The 18,528-nt window shown below is 38.3% G+C and overlaps 1 protein-coding gene across 1 annotated transcript; it reads right to left on the bottom strand.

Moving 5' to 3' along the window:
• Positions 1-15,050: 15,050 nt before the first annotated feature.
• SERP1 (stress associated endoplasmic reticulum protein 1) lies at positions 15,051-18,471 on the bottom strand. Its single transcript, XM_039357939.1, has 3 exons — positions 18,157-18,471; positions 17,757-17,832; positions 15,051-16,447 (listed from the first exon to the last, which is right to left on the bottom strand). The coding sequence occupies exons 1-3, from the start codon at positions 18,238-18,240 to the stop codon at positions 16,407-16,409; spliced, it is 201 nt and encodes a 66-aa protein (XP_039213873.1). The 5' UTR covers positions 18,241-18,471; the 3' UTR covers positions 15,051-16,406.
• Between the last annotated feature and the right edge of the window lie 57 nt (positions 18,472-18,528).

Raw genomic sequence — 18,528 nt, 5'->3', positions numbered from 1 at the left:
GCCAGGATCAGTGCCGCTTTCCAGCTGATCGACGCTTCGGGGCTGTCAGGGCTCAGTGGAAGCGCCAGGATCAGCACTGCCAGGCTCCAGCTGGAACTCAGTGCTGAGCCCTGAATCAGCTGGAAAGCAGCACTGATCCTGGCACTTTTGCTGAGCCCAGAAGAAGCGCCGATCAGCTGGAATGTTGCAGCATCTCCAGGGTCTTGTGATTTACATTCAGATGCTTGGCAACTGATTCATATTTATGACGGTCAGTGTCCCAGGGTCATGTGAAGTGACTAAAACCTGCTGCAACCACCCAGCAGACGGGGGGAATAAAAACCAAACACCCCCCACCCCACCCCCACTGCCAATCTTCAAAATAAATGCTCACAACAATGAAAACCTTGGACAGGAGGAAGAGTGCCGCCGGGCACTGTCTTGCTCAGCTGTGGCTTGGGGGGGCACTTTTTCAGTGCCATTGTAACTTCGAACAGTCACTAAGCGAACTGTTGTAAGTCAAGGACTACCTGTACTTTATCACTTTTTTCCTTTTGGGGGGGGGTCATCAAATTTTTGACACCTTGCTAGGCGACTGGTGATACTTGGATGTTGCCATATCCTAAAAGTGGTACAATGGGTGAAAAGGTTGAAAAGCCCTGATCTATAATATGCTCTTAATTGTATGCTACCAATTTCATCATTATTTATGTGGCTATGGATACCTTATCTATATAAAATTGAGGAAGGAAATAATTATAACAGAAAAGTTTCTATTAGTCAAGGGCATTATTGAAATTATTCAAGACAAGAAACATGCTGAAAATAAACAAACATAATAGCATGAAGTAGTAGGTACCAAGATTTAAAATATCCAATTCTTTATTTTTATATTTGACACAGATTTGGCAATGACACAAGTAACTTCCATTTTTTCCTTTCAGACAAAACAGAAGGAGATTTCTTTCAAAGAGACCTATCTACTCCCAATAAAATACATAACACTGCAACTTTGGTAAAATTCTAACTGAAGATGTATAACCAAATGCCTCATAAAGATGTAGAATAAGTGTTTGAATTGTTTCTTCTTGCTTGGCATTTATGGGGCGCTTGAGATGGTGGAAACCTTTCTCTCTTTTAACTACACTGCTTTATTTCCTCAGGGTCTGTAAAAGCATTTCTTATAGTAACTTACAAAATAAGATGCTTTGATCCACCAAGAGTTCAAACTGAGTTCAAATTTTGGAATATTCACATTTCAGAGCCAATTGCTTATGGTAGCCAACTTAATCCCTCCAGATGTTATACACTTGGGTCCCATTTATTTTAATGCCAGCTGCTACCGTATCATCCAACAGCAAAGAGAAAATGGTACTTTCGTTAACCAGAATTAAAAGGCAGCTGGCGATGTCTATCTCTATAGAAACCAGGAGTTATGAATATGAAGTTATAGTTTATGTAAATATCAGCTTAGCGGTCTTATTCTAAATGTCTCAGTTATCTGAGGCCCAAATAGTAGTACAAAGAAACAAGACATTCCTAGCTTTGGCTTCCTTCTGCTTGCTCCATGTCTATCAACTTTTTGGAATGTAAATGTAAAAAAATAATAGATATGGACTACATTCCATAAGTGTATCTGTTGAATAGTTCAGAGCTCAGTTCCAAAGTGTGAGTATACTGATATAAAGGTGAGACGCTCTGGAAAAGAAGAAATCTGAGACCCAATGTGATTTAGTGATTAGGGTATTAGACTAAATCAGAGACATCCAGTTTCAAATTCATATTCAGTCATGAAAAACTCTGATTATCAGTCAAATTAGCCAATTTCACAAATTTTTAGAGGAGTAAAATTAAGGAATATTCAGTATTTTAAGGAGAACAGCAGGATAAGGAAGAAAGGGAGGGAGGGAGGGAAGGAGATTTTTTTAACAAAAATATCAATAAGATTCTCTTCTACCATATTTTTGCTTGGAGCACTATATACTTATCAGAGTTATACAATTTTTGAACCTGAAGGACACTGAGATTTTACAATTTGTATTGTAGGGCCATAACAAAAAATAAAGATATATTTAATCATTAAATATAGTTAAAATGTTTATTCCCCAAACCACATTAACATAAGAATTCAACAGGAGTTTTATGGAAGAGTTATGAGAGTTTCAGCAAAAGTTTGAGCAACCACAGATTGTGTGCTTCTGATTTGTATTCACCTATGTAAATAGGTGAGCCCAACTATGGCATTTCCTAAGTATGAGTGATATGTCAGCTGAAAATTCTTGAGTAACAACTAATTTTATGGTGTTGTGCTTCAGTAGGCAATGCCAAACTTTTCATTCTATACTTTGTCGATAAGTCATTCCCCCACTCTTCTGTGGATTGCTTTACTTATAATTTGTGTTAACAGTTCATCTACAAGAAACCTGTTTTTCAAAATATGTCTAGCCAAGATAGCTTTAAACCATGATTTAAAACTGGCTAGTAAATCCTAACGTGCTTGATTAAGTTTATCTCATCGGATTAAATATCATAGAAGGAAAGAGAGAATTCATTTCCAAGACAAGACAAAGGAACCTGTGGCATATCTCATCTTTAATATGCAGATTATTATAGCTGTGCTAGACTTTTCATTCCCTTTTTTAAAACTTTGACTTGTTATTGAAAACTTCAATGTGTTCCCCAAAAGATTAATGTTTAACCAAAAATCCAATGAAGAATAATTCCAAATTTCTAAGGAATTCCCAGAGCATCATAGAGCTTTTCTGAGAGTTCTTTGTTTTTCTTGATCCCTTTTTAAATGCAAAGCTTCTCCCAAACATCTTCTCCTTTGCATCAATCTAATGTCACTCTAACCCCTCCTGAAGACCAAGTGGAAAGGTTTTCTGAGTTCTTGTACTGAGTCCAATAAAGATGGGAATGGAGAATAAAGGACCTCAAGAATTAAAATTAGCTCACCATTTCCATCTCAACCCAGAAATATTTTAAAATCTTTCTCTGCTTGAATCTAGTTAATGAAAGGGGGTGGGCTAGGGGGGTGCCTTTGTTTGTTTATATATGCCGTTGCCAGCCTTTTGTGCTATATGAGCCAGTTCCCTATCACTGCAAAGCCCCTTCTTTGTTTTCGGTGTGACAGCACCAGCTTAGTCAATCAACTGCTGCAGGCAGTGTTTGCATCACATGATAACTGGTAACAAAGAAAACAAAACCTTTTGAACATGGGGTGGGGGTATGTGTGAGAGGTTTTTCAGCACTCCAAATGCATACAGAGGAGCCAGGCCAGCTGTCCTTGCAGCTAAGTCTGCTCGCCAGGTTCTCTTTGAAGTATGATTCAGGATGAGATAGGTGCCTGCACATGCAAAAAAAAAAAAAAAAAAAAAAATTGCTAAAGCAACCTCAAGTAACTGGACACACAGAGTTTAGTAAAACATTGTCTACCAAGTAAGGCACACCAAGAAGAGTGAAGGTGGGACCTGCTTTGCTTCATTTCACCTCTTAACTAGAAAACCTCTGAAAAGGAGGTGGAGCAAAAGAATGACCCTCCACTGCAGAAGAAGGGCAAACTGAATCATTTAAGGTGATTTACATCTGAAGATTCTTTGAAATAAGAACATTCTCAGCAGAGTAGCTTTGAGTAATGATGTAGAAGAAAATAGCCAATTATTTTTCATCATTAGAATTTAATTGTTTTGCCTCTTCCCCTGATTATTTGTTTCATCACCCTCCTCTCTATCTGGCTAAGGAACTCAAAAGATTAAAATCACTTCCCAGCAGTATTGTTCTTGGCTTCAATATGGCATGAAGCCATCATGTCTTTAACTACAGTTTGTTGAATAAGCATCAATGGAATGCTTTGTACAATGGCCCCAGCCAGATCCAAACTAAATGGCCCTTAGTTAATGTATGAATGCAGCTTAGCATAGGTACATTTGGGCAGGCAAACACATGTGTTTCATGGGAAAGAGGAATTGAGACTTAAACTTCTTCAGTTCCATATAAATCCACCCTGTCCCTCAAATCAAAGAATGAAATAGAAAGCACAAGAGTTTATTAAAAGTATGAAAGCATGTTTGATTTAACAAAAATAGCCGAAGTGGCAGTGGGAACTAGACTTAAATAGCACCTATTCAATGCCCTGCTTCCCACAGTATCTAGTGAGGTGCCAATAGGAAAATTGCAAGCACTGTTTATTTTCTGTTCCTGCGAGCTGCCCTTGAAAGTTTGACATCAGCTCAACTTTCAAAGGCAGAACCCTGAGCACCTTTAAAACTGGAATCCCACAAAATGCATTGATAGTTGGCACAACCCAAGTCTTTCTGAACACCCCATCCTCTTCCGCAATAAAAAAACACAGAAAAGAAAAATTGATCATATTCTAAGATCTGATAGCATAACATGCCCAAGTGACAGCTTCTTTTTTTTCCCTCTCAGTGAAATTCCCAAATTATTGTTCTGTCTTATACTTTATCTCCACCTGCAGGTAGAAAGTTTTCAAACAAGTGTTTCTGATACATATTCTCAATACATATTCCCATCTGAACTGTATTTGATGGGTTTGGAAAATTGATTTGGGAAATTTGCTTGTTTGTTTTTATGTAAGCCAGGATTAATCATAGGTCTATTGAAATGAATGGCATTTATATTTGTCACAATGTATTCAACTGCTACCAAATTTAAAATAGGACTGCACAGTTTTTAAGCAGCTGGGCAGGGTGCTGCTTAAATTTTACAAAAGTAGATCTGTAGGCTGCAAGCAGCAAAGTAATATCATGACGGTGTCTAGAGGCTGTAGGAATTTGGATCGGAAACAGCTGGCTTCAGTTCAACCCTACTGAGACCAACTGGCTTTGGGTTTTTGGGCCTCCTGGTTTAGAGGACTTTCTGTCTTTTTTTCTGGATGGGGTTGCACTATCCCAGGCAGATCCTGTGTGCAATTTGGGGATCCTTTTGCACTCACTTCAAATAAGTGGCAGCCATGGCCAGAGGGACCTTTACACAGCTTTTTGTTGGGTTGCAATTGTACCTGTTCGTAGACCAGGAGGCCTTACTCATAAACCTCTTGCTTGGTTTATTGCAACATGCTTTACATGGGGCTGAACTTGAAAAGTGCAAAATGCAGCAGCATGAGAAATTATGAGTACTATCATTCAGTATGTGTGAGACCTCTGCTCCCCAGCCTGTATTGTATGAATACTACCGTAACACAACCTTTACTGTAAGGTTACAGTAACAGAGCCTTGCAAGTCTGAACATACTTCTCCTCTCCCCTGCCTTTACTATATGTTTCAGGGGCTTGGGGGTGTGTGTGTGTCCCTTTTGAGTCACTTCCCATGCTCCCTTCCCTACTATGGCTAAGATAGATTTTTGATGATGGTTGTCTAGGTTGTGTCTCTCATCTCCCAAGTTTATTCTCACAGGGCATTACAAAGACTGACTTTGGAACAAAGAATTGCAAATATAAATCACTGTTGTGCTATGGGTATAATGGTGTGTGGGAATGGCATTGGGAGATAGGGAAAATTTCAGCCAAGGAAATGGTCAGATAAAAGGATACTTAGCCCAGAGAAGGAATATGGGTAGGGCAAGCATTTAGAAGGACTCCCTAGTTTCTTGGGTTGTCAATGGGACTGTGGGGAAAATGTACTTTCAGATTTGCAAGAGTCAGTTAATGCAACTTTACCGTAAAGTAGAATTAATTCATCTGGCCATGCTTCCTGTCTGGTCTACTTCATAAAACTGACAATTGTTTTTTACGGATGTTTCAGGAAAATATATTGCCTCTAGGGCTAATCCATCTTTAACAGAAAACTCATTCTCTGGGAGGAATGCAGAATAAACACTTATTATATTCATTTAAAAAAATGGCTAGGTTCTCTAGTCACTCTAATTATTAATGGAATTTATTTGGTTCTATCTTGATTTTGTATGAACCTAGTGGTGGGATTCAGCCAGTTTGCACCAGTTTGGCAAAACCGATAGCTAATTTTTTGTTGAGTTTTGGCCCAGGCCCAGAATGGAGTTCCAGAAGCAGCATCCACACAGAGAACTGGTTGTTGACATATTTGAATCCCACCACTATATGAACCCATTGTGATAAGTAAATCATTGTTTATGGCTACTTGGATTACAAGAAAACAGTGGATACTGGCTTAGTCAGCAAACTCTGATTAACTCAAACATGACCCAGCACAATATATAAACTATGCCATAGATTATAATGCTGGCATTTCTTCAAACAATTGTTGCTGTCAGTTTCTCTTGGCGAAAAAGAAAAAAAAGTATGGAAATAGTGATCACCACCACAAATGATGCTTGAAAGAGTATGTAGTGCTGCATAACTTTGTATGCAATTGTCACTTCAACCATGCATGTTCTTGCACTGCTTTTCTGAGAAACAGCTTGTATATTTCCTTCTCTAATTCTCTGCACTCTAGTGTAAATTTAGGTGCCAAACTGTAGCAGATTGAAGCAGTGAATAGATCTTCTTTATCACTGAACATTTATCATTTGGCAATCAACCCTAATCTTCTTTCCTGGTGGAAATAGATCTTCACTGAAACTTCCAGACATTGATGAGAGAAACATGATGAAGTATATACTCCGCAATTGACTGCCAGATTTTAACAATACTCCAGCACTATACCTTTAGACATACATCATCAGTGCAATATCAGAAAATTGCATACATATACTGGTCAACATTATTGATGAAGATGAAAGTTAGGAGCTGTAACGTTAACTCACATGGATTAGGCTGGTCCTACAATTAGTAGAGGTGAGGCTGAAATTCAAGGTTTATTAACATCACTTGAAGACTGATCTTGGCACGTGGAGATTGCATACTGTATGTTATTCCTAGTTAGATTTCTAGTCCTTAGATTCTATAAACACATTAAAAAAGTATGGAATTTTTTGCACATGGGACTGGCCAAAAGAATATACTAAAATTTTTGCTCCCATAACTTTTAGCTGGTGAAATGGTGTATCATAGGGTGACAATTTTTGAATTGGGTTTAATTTTCTAGACCTTTTTTCTTTAATTGCTTCTTTGGTAATATACAGTATTTTCTCCAACTTGGTACCTTAGCCAAAAGTGTCAGATTTGAAAATCTGTACCTGATTTTCCATGTTCCTAGTCCCACACATTACCTCCACACCACTTTACATTTGGGAACTAACAGTGCAATCCAATGCTGGATGTAAAATGTTATAACCTCTTCCAGATTACATTGGCAACATAACCTCACACAGATATGTGTGATTTCAACTCCCTTAAGTCCCTTAAAAGCCAAGCTATCTGGAGGTAATTGGAACAAGATTCGATCCATCTGAACAAGGTTTCTCAACCTCGGTAACTTTAAGATGTGTGGATTTCAACTCTCAAGAGTAGAGGAGATGGGGAATTTTGGGAATTGGAGTTCATTTTAATGCTGCTGGGTTTGAGAAACACTGATTCAGAGAACACCACATTAGAAGAAAGAGCATATAGTTTGTTTCCTTAGTATTGTCCAATGTCTTTTTTTGGTGTCTATAAGCTTTTCCTCTTCCAATTACTGAACCTTAGTGTTTGATTTCAGGACGGGATTCAAGGTCAGATTTGTACATAACCCAATACAGAGATATCTTAGAAATTGCTAAATTCTACAACATCTAATAAGGAAGAAGACACTCTTGCATGATGCATGCAAAAGGGATTGCAAGCTAAGGCTAGAATTTCAACTCTGTTTTTTGCTTAGTTCACTAGTTTGCTACTGGCAAATCAGCAGACAGAATGGAGAATAGATTCATAGGTTTTTCTGTCCCTTGCCATCCTCCTCTTCCTCACTGCCCTTGTCTTGTTCTTCCAAGGAGCAGGAGAGAATGCATATAGACGATATTCAACTGCTTCGTGAGTGTAGAGCAGGGCTAAATTGCTCTGGATTCTTTGGATCCAAAACTTCTCCCATTCTGAACCTTGTTCAACCTCTAATGTGCCTCTTTTTCAACGATTCCAATGTCACAAGAAACCAGCTTCCCCCTCCAAAATTTTAAGCCAAGGATTGCAGCTTAAGAAAAACATTGTTGCTTAATTCATGTCAACTTTTAGTGCTCTACAATCCCAGGACTGGAATGCTACTCAGCATTTCACAGTGTTTCAAGCAAGACCATTTTAAGGAAATAAATACAAAGTAGTCCTTGACTGCTTTGACCACAACTGAGCCCAAAATGTATGTTGTTGCTAAGTGAGATATTTGTGAAGTGAGTTTTTGCTCCATTTTATGACTTTTCTTGCCACAGTTGTTAAGTGAATCATTGCAGTTGTTAAGTTAGTAACCCAGTTGTTAAGTGACTCTGGCTTCCCCACTGACTTTGCTTGTCAGAAGGTTGCAAAAGCGGACCACATGATCATGGGACACTGCAACCGTCATACATTTGAATCAGTTGCCAAGCATCTGAATTGTGATCACGTGACCATGAGGATGCTGAACTGGTTGCAAGTGTGAAAAATGGTCAAAGTCACTTTTTTCTGTGCCATTGTAACTTTGAACCGTCACTAAATGAACTGTTGTAAGTCGAGGACTACCTGTAGTATTAGCCGCAATCAAAGTCTTGCATGTAAAAAAGGGGCAGGGCTTCGGTTGTACGGTTGCACACTGATACAGGAAGTCTGTGTTTAGCAACCACAATTAGGACCAACAACTTGCTCATTAAACAAAGCAGCTGCTACGTGAAACTGTAAGACTGCTTACGAACTTGCTTCAGCTTTCCTTTACTTTACAGAGCTATGAAGGTCGTAAATGCAAGGATTGGTTGTAAAGATACTTTTTCATCACTGTGGTAACTGAAAGGTTGCTAAGTGAGGCAGTCACTAAGTGAGGACTTTAGCTTTTTGATGGGAGTGAATGGGAGGGGATGAAGTTCATATAAATAAAGGTCAGCCAGTGGGAGGGGATAAAGTTCATACAAATAAAGGATTCCGTTATCCATTATTCTTTGCCTAATTTGATAACATCTGTAGCAATAATTGCCCTTTCGAGGAGGAAATCATCTGCCAAAGGATAGACAGCTGCAGGGGAATTGCCCTCTTTTAAATTCCTTTTTAAAAGGAGGAGCTTCCTCTCACTATATCCATTAAGCTCCTGTTCTAATATTTCAAGGCTCCCCATTACCTCAAAGGAGATCTAACACAGATGTGATTAGATTTGCCTTAGGAAACTTGACAGCTTGCAGCAATTTTATACAAATGTAGTTAAGTCAATGAAGTATTTGTCCACATTAAGTTTGGATCTCTGTGTATGATTCTGCCAGTAGGTGGTGCTCTTGAGGAGCATTACTGTATTTTCTTCAGATTTTTGCAGTTGTAAATCATAGAAGTTAAGCAGCAATACCGGTAGGCCAATTCCCATAGAACACAGCACCAACAGGAGTTCAGCTATTCCATAGGGGTTACCATTAAGAAGTTCATCATTAATTATGCCATAGAATAAAATGTGGGGAGATTTAAGAATAATGTTAGCAAATGACCTCAAACTTGCTGAATTCACACGTTACAGCATAATTCTTCATGATTTACTAACTACCTCCATTGGCTGGGTTCATACAATATGGAACCAATGTGGTATAGAAATTCAATACTGTACTATCTCAGCTGTGGATAGTAATTTTGGAGCAGTCATTCCAACCTATTTCATTTAAGTGGGTTTTTTTGTTGTTATCTCAAGATATACATGTAATAAAACAGATGGAGGGAGGTTCCATATAATCCGCTTTGAACCCTTGGTGAGAAAATAAGACATAAATAATTACTATTAAAATATTAAAATCTTGTTTTTCAAATGGTGGTGGTTGGTATCCTATAAGATGCTAAGCTCAGACCAGAGTGAGTGAGCTTAGTGAAATATGCCTCTGAATTCAGTCCTTCTGCAGAAAAAGGTATTATGCAATTGCATAATACCTTTGAACCTCTAGTCCAAAATGCTTGCAGTCAGAGAAGTGGTACTTTGGGTTTTGCAACTGCTTGTTGCACAAGATTTTTTTTTCTTCCAACATGCTTTTTATTTCTCTTCAGATTCCACATGTCATATGTTTGGACTTATGCCTTTCTTTCCTCCATCATCTGGAGCAAAAATACCTATCAGGCAATAGCAATGTCTGCAAGAGTTCATTGTGATTTGGTGTACGTGCAGTGTAATGATGTATGTTGAAAATGGGAGGCTGGCATTGCACTGTTACTAACACCTGACACATACTTGATTCACTGATAAAATTCATAATAGCTTCTCTGCATCCAATAATGATTGTCAGATCAGTCAGCCTATCACACGAATGTCAGCTTGAAGTGGTAGAAAAGAAGTGCAAGACTGTAAAGAACAAATGAAGCAAAATCTTGATGAAGGATGATAAGGCTATTTACTCATCCCATGAACCTAAAATAAAGATAGTGCATGTTCTTTTAGGGGATATTTCCTGCATACAGAAAATAGAGGTGGTGGTGGTGGTGGTGGTGGTGGTGGTGGAGGAGGAGGAGGAGGAGGAGGAGGAGAGATAAGAAACCATTTTATATTAGTCAACATAATTTACTTTGAAGTGAAAAGTGAAAAGGCTTAGAAGAATTGATGTATACGGCACTGGTAAAATGCCTTCTCCAGCACTGGAGATGGAGAATCCACCAATGAGTTGAGACTGTATTCCTGCCCAATCAGATCAGTCAGCCAAAGTTGCCACGCCTGTCCTGGACCACGAGATTGACTGATCTCGCCCACTGGACAGACGTGCAAGTTTGGCTCTTAGGCAAGTACAGTCTCCATTGGTGGATTTCATTTCCAGTAGCTTAGTTAATTGGATTATTTCCTTTGAATTAGATCATTGCCAAATTCTAAAATTTCCGTCCCAAAAATACTAGGAATATCTAAATTCCTTCACTGGGGAGGTATCAGGCCTTGTTGGGGACAGGGCCCCATCCCTCTCCCCCCTCCCCACACCCCCTCCCATCACCCCAAGAAGGGCCCTGAACTAACGAACGGCTTGGACTAATGGCTGTTAGTCCAGCCAGTGGTAAACGCGTTCAGGAGCGGAGCTTGCGGAACTGAGATGTGAGAAAATGGAGATCACTATGGATGTTCATGTATACCAAAATTTAATTGTAAAAAATGTGTCATATGGACTTTGAAAATGATAAGACTGAATTGTGTACAAATAATGAGCATATTATTGTTAAGATGTATAAACTTTTACTGAAAATAGAAACAGAAGATGAATACATTAAAGACTATATGATAAAATGGGCAAAAAACAATTGGATATAATATACTGTTGGGTCATCATATATCGAGGGCCATGGATTATGGTATGTGGCTGACCTGTTATAGGAACGTTTTGTATTTAGGACTCTGGGGACAGGTATAGTAGATTGAAGGTGGCTCTGTGGAAGCAGAGCTGATGACCATGGCAAAGACTATAGAACCAGAGAGTAGACTAGTTCCTTGGAACCTTTTGGGATAAAAAGAGGATGTGAGATTTCCCACACGTGTTCTGGATGGCTTATGTCTGCCAGGGAGACTGAAATAAACAGCAATACATTTTTAATTTTAGAAAGTTATAAATGGACTAAAGATCCAGAGAAAAATGGAATATTGAAACTTTAAAATAAGACTTGGGAATTAATTGTAAGATACAACAGGTTTTTTGTGAGAAATAGATTCTAATTTGGTTTTTATACAAAATAACATGCTTAAGCAATTTCATGATTACAAAAACTGGACACTAGAGAGGATTAAACATTTTAGGTAGAGGAATGATATACAAGCCTGCAAGATGGTGTTATGTGTTGTCAGAAAACATATGTCAAGCAGATGGGTGAAGAAGACAGGTTATAAAAATGTTCACTCACTGGATATAGAAAATGTTACACATACTTAAATCGTCTTGCTTTAAAGCTTTCACAAATTCCTAAACAGGTCATTTCTCATCTAAGTAATGCCCATAAAAGTGGCCTCATATGCCTTCAATCTGCTTCCTGTTTGTGGGCAACCTGCTTATAAGTAGGTTTCCTCACTAGCTGGCTTGTATCCTGACGATGATGGCAGATGTTAGCCATCGAAAGCTTGATTTTATTTATTAAAACGTTGGTGTTTTATTTCCTGGTGATCGCTTCCTTTTTTACTGAAATGTATGTACCCAGGAATCTCTATTCTTCAATTTTTAATGTAATTTTTAGTATGTATATGACTCATTGGCTCAACATATGACAATGGCCTCTGCCCTACCATATTTTGACAGCACGTATCAGTGATTCAGTAAAACAAACAAGTCATTGATTCAAATAGCCAGAATCCATTATTGACTTGGTTTAGGAAGACCCATGTTTGTGTCTCAACTATGAAAGCTCACTTGCTGACTTCAGGCCAGTCATATTTGCTCAGCTCAGCCTGCTTTGTTGGAAGAACTGGAGGAGCATGGTACTATATTCATACCTTGACCTACTGCAAAAAAGGTGGAATATAAATCAGAGAAATGAGTACATGCATGTACATAAATGAGTACTATACATTTATTTATGTAATTTAGAAGATTTATGTGGCAGTTGATCTTAAATATATAATCCTGGGTGGCTAACAACAATCCACAAAAAACATTTTAAAAAATCAAAACACACATACAAAAAAAATTATAAAGATAACCATAACACATCAAAGGCACCATTGCAAACTACCATCACAATTGCACCTGTATTGGGCTTAAGAAACATTCTGGCACAGGGCCTGGGAGAGCAGGGAGAAAAGCCAGGTCTTCAAAGCCTTCCAAAAGATCAAATGAATTAGCCAAAAAATTGTCAGGCAAACAGATTTTTACATGCAAGACGTTTGTACTATATTATAGCTTCCTATTGGAAATGTCAAAGAAATATTTCCAATAAAGCCAATCCTAGACGTTATCCTAGAAAGATCCACCCCCAGCTTAAACATCTAATGGAGGAGGGTCAATTACCTTTCAAGAAATAGGTTCAATACTAAGCTGCTTGTATAGTGAGGAAATCCTTCCTAATGCTTACTGAAACTCTCTTTAGTGTAATATGAATTGGTTAATTTGAGTTAGCTTCACATAATAGAAAACACAAATGCAACAACTCTTCAAATAATTGAACATGGCTAGGCTTTGTTCTATGTATATATAGTCAATTGTTCTAATCATTCTTAATTTCCAGGCCTCTTGCCAGTTGTATTGTACTCCTCTGGGCAAAACATATTCCAGTTTGTCTATGTTTTTTTTTAAACTGTTGTGTTAGAATTGGTGAAATATTCTAAATGAAGTAGAACCAAACCATACTTTTCATATTCTTATCTAGTCCGAACCCAAATCCTCACTCCAAGTCTAGAATTGTATTAGTCTTTTTTAAGTCACCACAGTTAATTTTCTTTACATAGTGTGGTATTGCTATAGTTAGGACAGTTATTACTGATCTTGTATTTGCACATTTAATTCTCCCTACTAAAATATTTTTAATTCATGGTTATAGTCACTGGGTATTTGTGTTTAGCTTCTATGATTTTATCTAGACCCTTTCCAGTTTGACGCGATCTGCATATGTGATAAGCATCATACCTCTTGCTTTGTCATTTATAAAGATGTTATAATACCATGACCAAGACTAGACTTGATGATCTTTCACTAATGTTATGCAGTTCTTATTATCCCTTTCTTCAACAAAGATGAGGCAATGGAAATCAAGGCTAACAAACTGAAGCTAAGCTAGACAAATGTTGTAAACAAATGGCCTACCAATCCAGAACCAACTTGTTCTGGGCAGACTGCCCTAATTTTTAAAGATCAAGTTGTACTGTGCTTCTTGTTCCATCTCTATCATTACAGTTACAAGCATCCTCACTAGCACAATGTGCATTTGACTAGCTTAGATAAATCCTAGTTGGATGGCTAGCTGCAATTTGGTATCTTGCCCTAGCAACTGTTCATCCAGATTACTGCACTGCATTTTACATGATGCTACTCTTGAAAATGATGCAGAAACTTTGCTTAGTGTAAAATATTTCAGCAAGAAAATTATCTGGAATTGGACATTATGACATTGCAAACTAAATATATTAATACATTAATGTATTATACATATATATTAATAGCTTTATGTCATAATTTAAATCTTTCTGCTTTATTAATTTACAAAAAGTAACTCTTATATGCAAACTGGGAAAAAGATAATATACAATTTTAGAAATTTTTAGAAATAAAAAGTTCTAAGAATTATTTCAAAATACACTGTGTCTCTGCTTGTTCTAATAAAAAGTATACTAAACCCGCACTCTAAACTTTTTTACAGCATTACTTCTCAAAACTGCAAAAGAGTCACTGATAGCTGCATAGCTCTTCTTAAGAGGCTTGAAAGACAGCTCATTTGAATGTTAAACTAAATTAGGGTTAGCTAATATACCACTGGAAAAACTGAACAATGGAAAAGCTTGGAAACAGATCTAGTTTAACATGCTACATCCTTCTCACATTTGTCTAGTTGGGTTAAGCTTGCACACCCATAAATGGGATGACCAAAATATTAATTTTCAGTTCCTATCACCGAAACTCCCTTTTATGATTTAAACATGCATCACAAGAGTCCATGCTACCTATCTTGAGACAGGCAACCAAAAAATCTCCAGTGTTTTTGGAGCAGTGTCAATTAATTCAAACCAGGCTGATTAGGAATTCCAGATGCTGTACTTCTAAATGTCTGGAAGATATACACTAAAAACTAGTTAGGCTGAATACTACGTTCCATTATGACGGGAGATTGACCACAGATGTAGTATTAATACTATTTTAAACTTTTTAATATTATAAACTTACTCCGCTGTGAAGACCAAGATTGGATTCTGAAGTAATTAAAAGATTCAGGCTGTGGTAGAAGCTGGTCTTCTCCTTATGCCACTCATTTTTAGTTCTGCACCACCAATCTTGTATCAATATAGAGATCACCAGCCAAGGAACTTTATAGCTCATAAAATGGCACTGAACAGAAAAATAACACTGTCTAATATAGGATTTTCTTTGTGCAAATTAAATCAGGGATTTTGAAAACTTAACACATATCAGATTTTAAAGTAATTTATTGGAAATTGTTCTTAGATTACAAACAAGCATTTCCCATTTACAGAATGTACTGCTAACAGTACAAAGTATAGTCTTCCAGTAATCTGCCCATCATCCCATTTTTCAGGATTAAGAGTCATTTACCTAGTTAAAGTTCCACTCAGCCCTTTAAAAAGTATTATGTGGTCCAGTTACCTATCTATAAGGTATTCCCTGATAGAGTACCAAACTTAGCATTTTCCTCACTATATGCTTTGCAAGAAGCTGTTAATAGTGGTAAGGACATTTCAATCTGAGGTTTACTACCCTGTGAAAGTGCAACCCATTTACCCTTACATTGTTTCACTGACTTCTACATTAACATGCAGTAGAATTTACAGAAAATGGCTCATGTCACAGCAATATAAAAATTTGGATTCAGCAGTATGTTTAATCTGTTAATTTGTACAGCTGAAGTGGGGTACAGTTCAGCCTGCATGCGCGTTAATGCTGTCTGTATAAACAATATATGGTTGATGTAGAACACATCAAGCGGTGGTATTTACAACCCTAATGTATCTTCTGAGCTGTGCCCACGATTATTTTACCCAACAATGCAATAATGGCATAAGAAACACTGACATTCAATACAATTTAACAGTAGCAGCTAAGCATTTTGAGAAATGTCTGGTGCGTTTTAAGACTGAAAAGCTTTGTTCTTTTATGTAAATTATGGTCAATTAAGCCACTGGTTTTACATTACATTGTTTAATAAAACAGGATCCAAAAGAAGCATAGGATAAGGTATTCTACTAGATTTATAATTAAATCGCCACATGCTACACTAAAGCTAAGCTACAGATATACAAGATGGCCTTTAGATAAGCAAAAAAACACAGCAGGCATCCTTTAACTGAACTGCATGAATGTGCTTTAAGCTAGTTATACAGTTACCATTTAATAAGTTTCACTTTTCTTTTAAATAAAACACTTCCATTTATACAGAAGATTAACAAAAATCAGTGTTTACAAATGATGCAATCACTATCTACACTGATTATATTTTAAAATATACTTTATATGATACTTTAATATCAACATAAATCATGAATTTGATTCACAGAATAAGTAGGTCCACCATTTTAAGTTAACAATAATTCTTTATTGCTTTATACATGTGGTGCTTTTTCAAGGCACTGTGGCATGGACTAGAAAACCTGGAATGATTTGTGAAAAAAACCTGGAATGACATGTGGCCAACATGGACAGTTCTTCAGAAGCAAGACGACAGGAAATTTAAATTCCAAGTTATCGACCATTAGGAATGAGAGTTCATAGTTCACAGGAGAAAATTTCTTGTTTAAAGATCAACTCTTTCACATGCCCATCCTGATACTCTGAATAATCTGGAAGATTGCTATAAAACAAAACAAAAAAGTATTACTAAGCAAAGAATATTAGCATTCATCAAATGGCACATGCCTTTTTAGTTAGGTTAACTCCCTTATCTGAAAGGACCCCTATTTCAACGGTCTATCATTTGTTTATCGCTCTGAGTTTTTCTAAGAGGAAAAATACTATAGAAATAAAATAATCCCCTCAAATATGACATTAATTCACACATTAATAACATGTAAACAAGTTATTGGAGTGTACAAAGTTCTACTATTAAATGTGTAGATTACAATATTGCAAATTCAGATTTTTATAGTACAGTACTATTTTCCAATATGTGTTGCCTATTTTTATAAATATCTGATTAATGAGTGAACAAACCATCTAACAGTTAAAGTTCTAGTGTAAGGTGCTCCTTATGTAATTTTGCCAGGGATATTTGGAAAGTAGATATTTATCACATTTATATGGTTGGTCACCTCACAGAAGAGTGAGGCATATAACAATAAAAACCAATATATAAAACAATCATAAAAATAAAATTATTAAAAATGAAAGAACATTATAAAAATTAAAATATAAAGTCTAGCATCATGAAATGAAAGTCATAAAGTCTTACATAATTTGTAATGGTAAACAAAGTTGAAAGCTGATAAAAGGCACAGGTGAATGATCACATGACCCCCTTAATGACAGTGCTTGAGACTACTCTGCATAAGTTTTCATTCTTTTTTTTTTTTTTGCAAAGCTTTGTCCTGAGCCATCTGGTATACAGGAAGCCTGTTATTTTCAATGAAGCGATTAGAAATGCATTGTGAAATGAACATTCAGAGGTTGCTTACATACAAATTTTACAGAATTAGATAAAGATCAGTGTAAGCTTATTTTAAAAAAAAGCTTGACCAAAGAGTACCCTAGGCCAAGGAGCTTATAAATTAGAAAAGTACACATCAGCATCATATATTCTGATTGCCAAATAATTGTAAAGTATTAACTATTGCAGCAATAAAGTCTTCTCTACTAGCTCCTAAATGCACCAACATCTTCACCTGAAAGCCTGTCAGAGGCAATGTCATATTTGTTTTCTTGAAACGCTGGTTTCAATTCTTGTTTTCGCAGTGAGGGAAGACCTCCGTTTGTGACTATTTCTTCTTTACCGCTGAAATGTTCATATATTCTAAGCATTTCCCATCCCTGCCTGATCTGGATCATAATCAAAGACGCCTCCGTGTTGCAATGGGACTCGCTCGCCTCCTCCGGCAAAGCCAGCACCGCTTTCAATTCCTGGGGAAAACCTGACCTCCCCAGCTGCAGCCAGCACAGACACTTACCCGAACCGCAAACCACGAAGATGAACAACGCCAGCAGCCACGGCCCCACCGATGCCTTCTCCTCGGGGGCGTTTCTCTGCAGGGAGAGACACCGAGGGTTAGAGGAACGGAAACCTCGCAGCCGCCTTGGGCACAAACCCGCGCCCCCCGCCCCGCCAGAAACCCTCCCAGGATTACCAAGCCGGGGAGGGTCGCCGAAGCAAAGAGACGTGGAGCGAGGGGGGAAGCCTGGCGGGTGGCTCGGCTGCCTTAAAGACAGGCTCCTCCGGCTCCTTTCTATCTCGCTGGGAGAAGGGAAGGGGGTACCGGCCCGCCGAGAGCTGCGGGTTGCTGCGGGAAAGGGAGCAAGCAGACGTGCCCCGAGACGCCGGAGAAAGACAGGGCTGCGACGGGCCCCTACCGAGGTCTTGGCCACGTTGCCGCGCTGCGTGATGTTTTTGCTGTGCTTCTCGTTGGCCATCCGGATCCGCTGTTTTGCCACCATCTTGACTGCTGTTGCTGTCCCCGTCGCCGCCTCCGTCTGTACTCGCCGAGCGACGCCGCTCTCGGGCTGTGGAAGCTCCGCGCCGGGGATCACGGGAAGACCGTCCACCTCGCCTCTCGGGTTCTTCCCAGCCAAGCCGCCGCGTAAGCAGCAACTGCCCTTCACGCAGATCCCACCCTCCGGAAGCGCGTTGCCCAGCGGCGGAGAAGCGGGCGGGAGGGCCGTCCCCCGGAAGCGAGACTGTCCTCGAGCCTCCGCTGTTCACCCTTTCGCATGAAAAGCGTAGTT

Source organism: Crotalus tigris, unplaced genomic scaffold (genome assembly GCF_016545835.1).
Source record: "Crotalus tigris isolate CLP2741 ecotype Arizona unplaced genomic scaffold, ASM1654583v1 scf7180000018970.2248101, whole genome shotgun sequence".
Classification (NCBI taxonomy): Eukaryota; Metazoa; Chordata; class Lepidosauria; order Squamata; family Viperidae; genus Crotalus; species Crotalus tigris.
The sequence above is the reverse complement of the archived record's forward strand: the minus strand, read 5'-3'. Positions and strand labels throughout refer to the sequence as shown.